Raw genomic sequence first — 12,865 nt, forward strand, 5'->3', positions numbered from 1 at the left:
TATTTGGATGAATATGGAAATAGAAAACTGCTTTGCAGTTTTCTAAATATATATATATATTTTTTGCGCTCGTGCCGCCCCCCCACGTAACATGAAAAAATGCCGCCCCTGGCGGCTGCCCACTTCGCCCATGCCTAAAACCACTACTGCAGATCAGATGGACCCACGCCACATTTTTCGATTTAAATGTTTCAATGTACAAAAAAAATTTCTTCAACCTATATTGAACCAGGTGAAGACACACAGACATTAAAAATCTCTTTTTCCAGTGTGAGCTGGGTCTCTAGAGGGCAAAATCTCTTCAAATGGGGGTCAGTGACTTATTGAAAGTCAGCTTGAGGGTCCAGAACATGAAAAAGGTTGAAACCCTTGGTCTAAATATAGAGATAATTCACTTTGAGCTTTGAGCTGAACCCAAATCATTTTATTCATCTGAATGTTGGTAATATAAATTAATATTGATGCGTTTGTGCCCTTTTTGTGGTGATATATTGATTATCGATATTTTTTCTTTCTGATTTGATTTTGCCTTCAATCTTATTTTTACATTTTTCTTGTTATAATTTTGTTGCTGTTGTAGATGTCATCTATTTCTAACGGTGCCGTTCGACTCTTACAGAGACCTTCACTGGTAAAATCCTCAGTGTTTCTTCGGTGTCAATGTATGGAAACAGCCTGTCAGTGAAAGTGTGTGTGAAGGTGTGTATGTGTGTGTTAGTATCAGGATCAGAGAATATCAGCAGTCCTCTGTTCCAGTCCAGATGAACTCTGATCCTCTGGAACTTCTTCTGAACTGGGAGATCAGTATCTGGACCTGGTGGGGAGCATGCTTTGTATTTACCTTCATAGAACCATATTCTCCATAATCCAGATTGTATGCTGCTCTTCCTCTGGACAGACTCTTCTATTACACCCAGGAACCAGTATGTACTGTCTCCAACCTCAACATCCCAGCTGTGAGTCCCTGAGTTGAAGCCCTCAGATCCCAGGACAGCGCAGTAGTGGTGGAAGTGAAATCTCTCTGGATTGTCAGGAAGTTCGTGCCACTCTCCTCGTCTCACACTGGTCAGATCTTCAGACAGGATAAGTTCTGTGTCGGCAGTGTTTGGGTCCAGAACCACAGGAGTGTAGGAGACCACCTTCTTCATCTTGGCCCAGACAGTGAAGTTCAGGTTGCCCAGGTGTTTGGCCTCGTCTATCAGAGCTCCTGAGAGCAGCTGTGGATCCTCCAGCAGGGGGCACTGGACTCTTTCCACTGTAGCCTTGTAGTTGAGCAGGAATGAGACGTCTTCAGCTCTCAGCTCCTTCTCTATGGCTCCGATTGTGTCTGAAAGGGCTGCTATCTCTCTGCTCAGAGCCTCCGTCTTCTCCTTCATCGTCTGACTCTTCTGCTCCTCTTCCTCCGTCAAAGCGGCGATCCTTCCCTCCTCTTCCTCTTGGAGAAACTGGTGAAGCTTCTTAAACTCCTCCTTAATCTGCCTCTCTGTGCGTTGGGCCTGGACCTTAATGTGCTCTGCTGTTTGATCACACTTTCCTTTGACTTTATTAAAGAGCTCCAGTTTCTCCTGTAAGGGCTTCAGTGATTCCTGAAGTTCTTCTCTGTGATTGTTTGCAGCTTCATCGATGGGTCTGAACTTGTGGTCAGTGTGTTTGCTGGAATCTCGACAGACGACACACACTGGCTGCTGATGGTCCAGACAGAAGAGCCTGAGTTTCTCAGAGTGCAGACTGCAGAGGAGCTCTGACCCTGCTGAGGCTCCCTGATCTCTCTGCAGTAAGAAGGCCTCATACAGGTTCTTCAACAGTAAGTAAGAAGGTGGATTCTCCTTTGAAGATCTTCTCTTACAAACTGGACAGTCTTTTGTTGGTCTCTCTGTCCACCATCTCTGCAGACAGGCTTTACAGAAGCTGTGGCTACATGACAGGACCACAGGATCTTTAAAGATGTCATGGCAGACAGGACAGCAGAGATCCTCCTCTGATCTGGAAGCCATTTTGTCTTGAGTGAAGAGAAAAGGCAGGCGGGCAGGCAGACAGTTCAAATAAGAAGTCAGTCAATCAGTCTTGGTAACACTCCCTGCTCTGAAAAGGTCCCTGAAAGACAAAAAAAGATGGACTTTATTGTGCCTGAGGGAAAATTTGTCTTGGGGAATAGCGCCTCACACATTTGCAATCATCTTAAATACAAAACGTAGTCAACAACACAGAACAGTGGCAAACACAAGATACATAAATTGCATACAACAAATTGAAAAGGTAATAAAATATTGAACATGCCTTGTTAGATGCCTTGTGAAAGTTACTTTCAATTTAGAGTCACTTTGAGTCTTGTCTTTTCTAAAATTTTGATTCAGTGAGGAGTCAGCAGCAGGTTGGAGTTATAGTATTTCCAGTACTCCCAGTATTCCTCCTGTAGGTCCTCTCTCTGTGGAAGTCGTTAGTTAAGTCCGAAGGTGAATCTTATCGTCCGTCTCTCCATGTGTGTGTATGTGTGTGTGTGTGTGAGTCAGGTGAAGGGTGGAGCTTGTGTCAACAGTTTACTGCCACAGATCAGAGCAAAGTCTCGTTCCAGATTGCTGTTTCTGAACTTGTGAACTTGTGTGTGATTTGGTTCTGAAGAGTGAATTACCTTGTGATGACCACAAGGTAATGCTGTTATCTCTGGCATATGTTTTTAAAATAATTTTTTTCACCTGTGCTAGTTATGGTATTTGTGGAGTCTAAGCTACTTATAACACTCAGAAAAAACATGGTTCTAAATGGGTTCTGTAAAAGACTGTGTGGGTCAGTGAGGAACAATTGAGTGGCCTACTAAAGAACTAAAGAACTGGATGGTTCTTCATTTGAAAAACACTTTAGATATTTTGTTGGTTTGTTTGTTTGTGATTAATGTTCTCTGAATAACATTTTCACTAACAGAATGATCTAAACAATGGCAGATCAAGAGGGTGGCACAGGGTGGCAGTTGCCACCTTACAAAAAGGCCTTGCCACCCCAGCTGCCATCCAAAGTTTGGGAATTATTATTTTAAAATATTGTTGCTGGGTAAAAATTTACAAGACCAAAATCCTAATGACCACGTTTCAGGTGAACACAACTCCCTTGCCTGAGTTCAAGTGAAAGCAGCATTAGATGAGTGACAGCTGTGTGCAGCAGCCAGCTGGGTATGCAGGAAACTCATAACAGATAACAGGACAATCTCAAGAGTGATGGGACTCTGTGCTGAGTTTGATGTTTTCTAAAGAACTTGTAGAGGATTTTCTGGCTGAAAAACAGTTGATGCTTGACGATGGTGACAAAAAACAGTCTGCAAGAAGCTGCAGAAAACTTGGATAAATTCTTGTCAAAGTGTTTGGTATTTATCTGCTCTGCTGTGGCTGCTAGAGAGGAGGAGAGCAGTCTGCAACGCACCCAAAAACTAGGACGGCTCAAAGCCTCATTTTACATTTTATTCTCTGAACCAGTGCAAAACCCAGCAACAGCAGTTTAAAACAGCTTCAACACAGTCCAAATTGAAATTGTCATGAAAGGCTGTTCTTGCAGCTTTTGGTAGAGAGCGGCTGCCATTCCCGGTCAGAAGGACGTCCTCCTGAGAGGAATCTCCAGAGACCTGGAGAGGACAAGACAGGACATGGCTTTTTTGGAATTGTTCCACTGAGGCATGTTGGGTGTGTCGAATGTATACAAGTCGTGATGGTGTGCAGACTCTCACTTTATAAGAAACTGAGGTTTGAAAATAGGCTATTTTAGATTCAGTTTTTCCTACCAGGGAAGGGTGCCCTCAGACAACTTGGAACATGAGAAAGGTTGAAACCCCTGGTCTAAATATAGAGAAAATTCACTTTGAGCTTTGAGCTGAAGCAAAATCATTTTATTCATTTGAACGTTGTTAGTATAAATTAATATTGATGCATTTCCCCCTTTTGGTGGTGATATATTGTTTATGGATATTTTTTTTTCTCTCTGATGTGTTTTTGCCTTTAATCTTATTTTTAGTATATTGACATTTCTTTCTTTCTTTCTTTCTTTCTTTCTTTCTCGCTGTGCAACTGGCCGCTGGACTAACCCTAATCCTGACCGGGAGACCACAGGCAGTGCGGGTTGGCAGCAACGCATCCACCATCATACTGAACACAGGGGCCCCTCAAGGATGTGTGCTGAGCCCCCTCCTCTCCACCCTGCTGACCCATGACTGCACACCATCACACAGCTCAAATCTCTTCATCGAGTTCGCAGACGACACAACTGTGGTGGGTCTCATCAGTAACAATGATGGGACAAACTACAGGAGCAAGGTGAACTGCTTGCCCTTGTGGTGCAGACACAACAATCTCTCTCTGAACATTGAGAAGACAAAAGAGATTGTTGTGGACTTCGGGAGAGTGCACACCTAACATGCTCCAGTGACCGTCAACGGTGCTGCTGTGGAGAGGGTGAGCAGCACCACGTTCCTGGGTGTACAAGTCAGAGGACCTCTCCTGGACCACCACATCACTGGCCAAGAAAGCCCATCAACACCTCTACTTCCTACGCAAGCTGAGAAGAGCTAGAGCCCTGGCCCCCATCATGCAGGCTTTCTACAGAGGCACTGTCGAGAGCATCTTGTCCATTTCCATCATGGTGTGGTACAGCGCCTGCTCCACAAGACCCTCCAGCGCATTGTGACAGCAGCTGAGAAGATCGTCAGTGCCTCTCCCCCCTCCCTCCATGACATATACTGCACCTGCCTCACCTACAAAGCCCTCTGCATTGCTGGTGACCCCACCCACCCATCACACAGCCACTTCAGCCTGCTGCCATCAGGGAGGAGACTGCGCAGTCTCCAGGCCAGGACCAGCAGACTGAAGGACAGCCTCTTCAACCAGGCTGTCAAGACGCTAAACTCTCTCCCTGCTCTTTCCCGTGTCGCTGCTACAGTGCCTTTACACTTTTTAATTTATAACTTTTTTTTTAGTTTAGTTTTTTTTTACATGCCCCTATTTATATACTTTTTTTGTAGATAATGTTTATTTATGTCTTAAATGTTTATTGTCTGCAATGAGGGTCTGAGAGAAACGCAAATCAATCCTCTGTATGTCCTGTACATACTGTAGAATTGACAATAAAGCTGACTTTTGACTTGTTGACTTTTGGTATGCGCTGCTAAAAGTGCGTTTCTTCCCTGAGAGGAGCTGAATTGGAAAATGATCAAGGGGTAGCTGTTTGGGTTTATCAACCCCGAGGTGGGGTTGTACACCTGAATTCTCCAACATGAAGGTTGGGAGAAAGGCTGCTACTAACAGATGCACACCTGCCCTCCGTTTCTGCTGGTGGTGGAAAAGGTGAGCCAGACCCCGGTGGTGGTGGTGGTACCACTGGCGCTGGAAACGGGGAGGACAGGGGGCCATTTGCCCGCCCCACTTTTACCCTCCTCCCATATTATTTTTAAGCACAATCAGAGGTCCCTATATTGCAACACTTGCGGTAACTCATACGTTAGGTAAAATACAGAGAGAAAGATACAGCCAAGCAGGCACTCACTTTCCGCACGGAGTCCGCAGCTTCCCGTGCGCTCCGGGTAGACTGTCAGCTGTCTGGCTCTGTCCCACAGCCAGACCCATATCCAGAAAGAAATGACAGGGGGGCACGAAAGATCCCAGGTGGGGCAGTGCCCGCGCCGGCGAAAAAATTTTAAGCCATTTTTTCAGCCAGATTTAGAGGGATGTCTCATTGTTTTTCTAAGTTCTAAGCACACCTACCTCTGTGTTTTTGATATAAATCTGTCCGTCTCTCTGTCTGCCTGTCTTTCTATATATTAGAGTTCTCAAATTCTGCCCGAACCCGACCCTGCCCGACCCTACCCGACATTTTCGGGTAGGGTCGGGCCTAAAATGTATGTGAGTTGGTCGGGTAGGGTCGGGCTTCGGAATCTGGTTCTGTGTTTTACTGTCGCCGTTGAAGAACGAAATATAAATGACGCAGGCATGAAGCAGAAGGAGAGAGAGAGAGAGAGAGAGAGAGAGAGAAGAACGGGGATAACAGTTTAGTGCTAAATTAAACCATTTTGTGCAGAACTACATAACTGCATGATGTGAAGCTGCCTTTCGCCAACTATTAGGCGACTATCAACAAACATTTTGATATCGTCAAGAGGTTAAGACGAGGGAATTTTACCTGCTTGACTCGCTGGCTGGCTGTCAATAAAGCGATAATCCGATGCTGCATCTCATACCTTTATTGTTAAAAACTGTGAACCAAACAACATTTAAAATCATTTGCAAAATGTGAGCCTCGCCCGCTCGCCCCTTCTCTCCAGCTCATTCAAAAAAAAAAAAACGGCTCTCAAATCAGCTGATTTTACAACTGAGGTGAGTCGGTGACTCCCACACCACGTGACATGTGCTCCCTGTTCCAGGGGTGGACTGGCCATAGGGCACACCGGGCATTTGCCCGGTGGGCCGATGTACTAAGTGGGCCGACAGTCCTCCGATACTTTTTTTTTTTTTTTTTTAAATTATTGAAATAGCTGACCATAAGATCAGTAGATCAGCGGCCCGATTGGCACTGGGCTGGCCCAATCACATTGCTAAACAACCCCTTTTGCGTAGTTTGGTCCCGCCTGCATAATGATTTCGGCAAATAAAGTCATTGCAAGAGTTTGTTTACTCAGCACCGGGCCGGCCCCTGAGACACGCTGCTCTGCGGCCCATTGGTTATTTTTCTCCACTGACACGGGGCTGGCCCAATCATATCACGAGCCTGTGGCTCGGTGAGCCGGTGTGCAGTGCAGCGCGGGTCGAACGTTATTTCATAGGATCTACTGAGATGGAGAGAAAATGCAAAAGTGGCGGAGAGAAACTGCGAGGAAAAAAGCGGCTGTCAATTTTCAAACCGATCGGACTTTTTCGCTTTTTCGTAATTTATCAACATGAATGAAGAACAAGCCCAAACAAAGCCAGTAAAACACAATTCCCGTTGGTAGAGTGGATAGTGCCCCCGTCTGCCAGGCAGGAGATCTTCGGTTCAATTCCCCACAAAAGTCAGTTTTTACTTCATTACCTCACTTTGTTGTTAACCATGACAGTGAAGTAATTCTTATCATTCTGCCTGTCATTGCCTGATACACACAGTGGCATTTAGGGTTTCTGTAATTTTCATTTCTGTACACTCTTTGTGAATTTGTAACCCAGGTGCTAAATTATTATTATCATTATTATTATTGTTATTATTATTATTTTGCCTCGAATCAGATTCAGATTTAAACAAGGATTTGTGTGGTATACTGTTTGTCGCCATGACCTTCCTATGTGCAGTCTGGGCTCATTCTCCATTCATGCTGATAGGCACCTGCACTTACTGATCTGAAATAGATGCCCAAAAGGTGTTGGCCAGTTGTGGCCTGTTCAATAGAATAAAAAAGTTCAATTCCAATTCATCTATTGTATTTTATTGTTCCACTATAGTACTATAGGTCAGTATGACTGGGGCAGCCAAGTAATTTGACATATTTGAACAATTTTTAAAAAAGTAATGTAATAGTTACTTTTCCTGGTAATTAATTACTTTTTAGTAGAAGTAACTAGTAACTATAATTAATTACTTTTTCAAAGTAACGTGCCCAACACTGCTGATGACAGCTAACTAATTGCATGGCATTATGGTTTTAAAGAGTTGCACAGCTGGTATACACATTTAAGAGAGCAAAAAGACCGGAAAGGTGTGCGTTATCGAATGTGGTGGGCCGGGCTGGCCCAGTAGGGCCCAGTTAGGGTGGAGTAAGAACTCTAATATATCTATCTATCTATCTATATATATATATATATATATATATATATAAATAGGGAGAGAGACAGAGAGAGAGAGAGAGAGAGAGAGAGAGAGAGAGAGAGAGAGAGAGAGAGAGAGAGAGAGAGAGAGACAGGCAGACAGTAACGTGCGGTGAGGTCTTTGGCATGGCCAAGGGTCAATAAACGCAGCAGAACTCAAATTGCATCGCACATGCAAATGAAATATCTATTATACAACGCGTAGATCCGACCGAGCAATCTCATTGGTCAATCAGACGTGAATCAGAATGTTCTCAAATGAGCATGACAGCAGCCGTGCTCAAATGAAAAAAAAACTCATGACTGAAAATATTACTCTGCCTATATCTTATTGCCTGGGTCTGTGTGGTTTCCATGTAAACAGGAAACGTTTCACTGAAACCCGCATCAAAAGCCGCTGTCAACTTTGTTCGCCTGCATAATGGACTGTTTTGTTGTCAATTTTGATTTATTTGGCGACCTAAGTTTGGATGAATGGCTGAACGAGGAAGACAAGACAGAACAAGACAGAACAGAAAAAGCCCTGCTACGCGAGAGTGACGAGTGAAGAGCTGGATCAGCTTGGAGAGGTCAGGAAATGAAGCCGGTACGGCCCGGTCAACGTCTTGGGCCGTCAAACGTCTACAAAACTACCGGACCGGGCAAACAGTTGATTTCTCAACTGTAAGTAAAGAGGAGCTAAACAAGATCCTCCGTGAATTTTATGTAGCTTTAATTTCTATAATAAAGAGAATGAAATGGCTCAGCAGAGTCAGCAGCAGGGACAGTACCTGCTGAGGCAGATTCAGCACCACGGACAGTGCCTGTTGAGCCAGATTCAGCACCACGGACAGCACCTGCTGAGGCAGATTCAGCACCATGGACAGCACCTAGAAGATTTCCCACAGAGATGTGCGGCTATAACTTTGTTCTTGTTATTAATGCATTAATGTTAATCAGTTAACCCTAACCCTAACCCTAGCCTATTAATCGTTATTAACTTGTTTAAACTTTATGAGTTTCCTAGGCCATTGATTTAATTAATTTGTCAATTTTTTTGCATCTGTACATTAAAAAAAACATTTAATGAATCAACACATCTATGAAAACTGTAGTCTTTATTTCAGAGGTAAATTGATAACAGCCTGAAAATGTGATTATATAACTCTGTTCAGCCTTACTGCTTACTGTCATTACTTTTACTGCTTAGCCACATTAATCGGAGTTGACATTAACTTGGATTGACACACCCCCAGCTGGAATAAAACATCTGCAGGTGAATTCGTGAAAAGTCAGATATTTTTTTCTGGCTGACACTGGAAAGCAGTAGCCCATATTTAAATATAACTGTTAATATAAGTTGTTGTAGATCAGCTGTGTTGGTGAGTCGCTGTCAAGACACCTGTTAGCTTAAAAATGATTGAGAAGTCGGCAGAAGTATAACTATCAGTCCATGAAAAAAAGTTTTGTGTTGCTATGTGTGGTATTTTTTCAATTTGGGGAAATCACAATGTCCAGAAAACATGATAAGCCTAAGTTGGCTGGCTGACAAGGACGAGTTAACGTCAGATCTCATGTATTTCCGCTGAAACGGAGAGAATACCAGCAAACTTTGATATTTTGAGAGCGAAATGCCCACAGTATGGATACATTTTGATTATACATTTTATTTTGTTCGTAATAGCTGTATAATCGCATTATTACACTCGAGGATGCGATTGACCGTCTAGTGTAATGATGCTTAATAAAAACAGTGATCACTATGACCGCTATGTCATGTATGACATAGCGGTTCATATTCACCTGCTGCATCTCAACAGGGTTTACTCAGCAGTCACGTTACGCCAATCAATAGATTCACCTGTATCTCTCAACAACACAGGATCTGCAGCATTTGAAAAATAAAGAACAATTAATGAACAATACAATTAACAAAATATCCATTTCTAAACATGGACAGAACCAGTTATTTCTATCCTGTGTATTCGATGCAGGTCTTTTGCATACATCACACAAACGTCACATGGCTCCACATCACACATGTGAGCCAGTCCCTGCTGTGAGCTGCACGTTGTGGAGCTGAGCGTGTCTCCTCACGGCTCTGGAGGCTCAGTCTGGTTGGTTTCTCACACGGCTGAGAGCTGCAGCTGCAGCAAGTCGAGGAAACCACGCTTTCAGTCTGGGTCTTATTTTCCTTATTTGTATCATCATCATGACGACTGACTGTATTCAAAAGTTCATAACGTATTTCACTGTAAAGCTTTACACACACACACAATTTAAGAGGCAAAAACATATTGATGTTTTGTTTTGTCTCATCAGTGGAGGTTTTATTTGTCTAATTAGCACAATTATAGTCGTCCTCACCTGTAACTGGAACACTGTCATTAGTAATTAAGCCATGAAGAAGTTAATCCCGTTTTAATGTACCTGAGCAGACTTGCTGTGCAGGGTTGAGTGAGGTTGTTTTAGTTTTTAATGCACTCATCTCCCCCTGCTGTTCAGATGCTGAACTACAGGGGGAACTGCACACCCAATTTAATGCACAGCAGGAGTTTTCTCTTGCAAATCTGCTGACACTTCTTCATTGGTTTCACCATTTTTCAAATGAGAAAACACAGAAAGACCCAAATACGATGACATCACTGCTGACATCACAGTCAGGAAATACAAACATGTTTCCCACTGACCTTCATTCTTTATTGATTTTACATGCAAAGTTAATAAAAAAAATTGACTGAAAATAGACAAAATCAGGTCAAACATGACAGTGCTAACATACAGAATCAGTTTGATTTTCAGAATTGAACAGATGACCTTTCACAAAGACACATAACAATGAGAGAAACAGAAAAGAAAGCTTCAAAGCCTAAATCAGCAACATTACACACAATTTGAAACCAGCTGTTATGTCCACCTTTTGAATGACACCCAAGCTGATAAAATGATTGACAGCACAGAATTAAAATGATGGTCCTTTTTTTAATGGACAACAGATCACTGAAGTCCAGGATTGTGTGTATGTTGAAGATGTTGAAGGACAAACTGTGAGGTTGTGGTTTCTCCTCTCAGATGGATATGTAGTGTTTTGGACATGAAGAGTTCAGCTGAGTCTGCTGATGCTGCTGTAAATATGAGAGTCAGTTAAGATCTGCTGGAGCTGAAATGATGGAAAACAGAAACAGAAGAGCAGTTCCAGTGGAGAGAAACTCCAAGAACCCAGAATAAAAACAACAGAATCAACTCAACTCTTCACATCATCAAAGAAGACAGACTCCACTTTTACCTGGAGTCCAACTCAGTGGTTTTCAAAATGGGGACTGGGGACCACCAGGGGTCCTCCAGGGTCTTCCAGGGAGCCCTCAGCAAAATGAGCAGTCACAGTAAAGCATTTCTACACAAGAATTCTGATCCAGCATCACTGATCTGACCTTTTAAAGACATAACTTATATCATTATAAATACAGCTTTCTTGTAATTTTAAAAAAACATGTTGCCAATTTTGCATCAATTTGTGTGAATTTACACATCCACCTTTTTCCCATTTATTAGAAATGAATCAAATAAAATTGCTGGGGAAAATATAGCAAGAGTGTAACTTGAGTAAAGAATTAGGGGGGGAAGGAAACTGTATTTCTAATAATTAAAAACATATATTTAAATGTCAGATCAGTGATGATGGACCCACAACACATTTTTCTGTTTAAATGTACAAAAAAATTTTTTTTGAGAATGTGTGAATAAACTTGAAACTTGAAACTTGTGGTGATATGTTGTTTATGGATTTTTTTTCTTTCTGGTGTGTTTTTGCCTTTAATCTTTAGTTCAGTATGCCTTCAATACTTTGTCTTTGGGCAAACTGAATCGTAGGCAACTGGACTTGTATTTGTCTTAGGAAGACGTTTCGCCTCTTATCAAAGGGGCTTCATCAGTTCATGCGCATTGGTCTTTCTAGTCCGCACTAGTCTGACAAAGACAGTGGAGTAAGGTCCAGGCATTTAACCTCTGTGCAGTGGCGGTTCTGCCCATGTTGCCGCCCTGGGCAAAATTACTGCCTTGCGCCCTTCCCTGTTACTACTCCTAACCCCCACCCCCACCCTAAACACACACTCACACACACACACACAGAGCCGGCCATGCTGTGCACGGCAGGGGCACCGGCACCTGTACAAATAGATTTTTTTGGAAAAATACTTTTTATATGGATGCGGCTACGGCACCGGTCGGCATCAGGCAGGCTGGCCGCGGTACTGGCCTGATGCCAACCGGTGCCGCCCACCCGGTCAGGTCTGCCGGATCTGACAGGTGAGCGGCGCACACATACTGCCATATATACCTATCATTATATATCAACTTTTGTTCATACGGCTGCAGCAGCACAACGGACAATGACACAGACAACATGGTTGATTATTGACTGCGCAATGCAGTGGCATCTGCATTGCACGGCATCAGGCGAGTCTACCTACTGGTTTACATATACAAGAACAATACATGTGTATTTGCTTAGACTCCCAATGTTAGACAAGGGCGTTTTGTTGAGGTCTCGTGTTAATGACAGTCGTGCTGGTTTCACTTGGCCATTGTTGTAGTCTGGTGAAACAACAGTCGTCAGAGTCAAGTGAAACCCTGGTGATCAACGATCGTTGAGAATCCAGTTGCCTACGAATTGTTGAGAGTCGTCTGAGGTTAAATTAACCTCAGACGACTCTCAACGATCGCATGAACACACCCACAGGCATTTGGGTGGCCACTCCCATAGAGGTTAAATACCTGGACAAAGACAGTGGAGTCACTGTCTTTGTCAGACTAGTGCGGACTAGAAAGACCGATGCGCATGAACTGATGAAGCCCCTTTGATAAGAGGCGAAACGTCTTCCGAAGAAAAATACAAGTCCAGTTGCCTACGATTCAATTTGCCCAAAGAGAACGATGACCTGGATAAATTAGAATATCCATAGACATTCAATATTTTGACATTTTCTTTCTTTCTTTCTTTCTTTCTTTCCTTCTTTCTTTCTTTCTTTCTACAATTTTAGTGTGATAATATTTTTTGTTATTGTTGTTGCTGTCATCTATTT

General features: G+C 43.0%; 1 protein-coding gene across 1 annotated transcript; it reads right to left on the bottom strand.

Moving 5' to 3' along the window:
- Positions 1 to 593: 593 nt before the first annotated feature.
- LOC115354450 (nuclear factor 7, ovary-like) lies at positions 594 to 1,994 on the bottom strand. Its single transcript, XM_030044843.1, has one exon. The coding sequence runs from the start codon at positions 1,992 to 1,994 to the stop codon at positions 594 to 596; it is 1,401 nt and encodes a 466-aa protein (XP_029900703.1).
- Positions 1,995 to 12,865: the final 10,871 nt, after the last annotated feature.

Source organism: Myripristis murdjan, chromosome 22, assembly GCF_902150065.1.
Source record: "Myripristis murdjan chromosome 22, fMyrMur1.1, whole genome shotgun sequence".
In the NCBI taxonomy this organism is placed as follows: domain Eukaryota; kingdom Metazoa; phylum Chordata; class Actinopteri; order Holocentriformes; family Holocentridae; genus Myripristis; species Myripristis murdjan.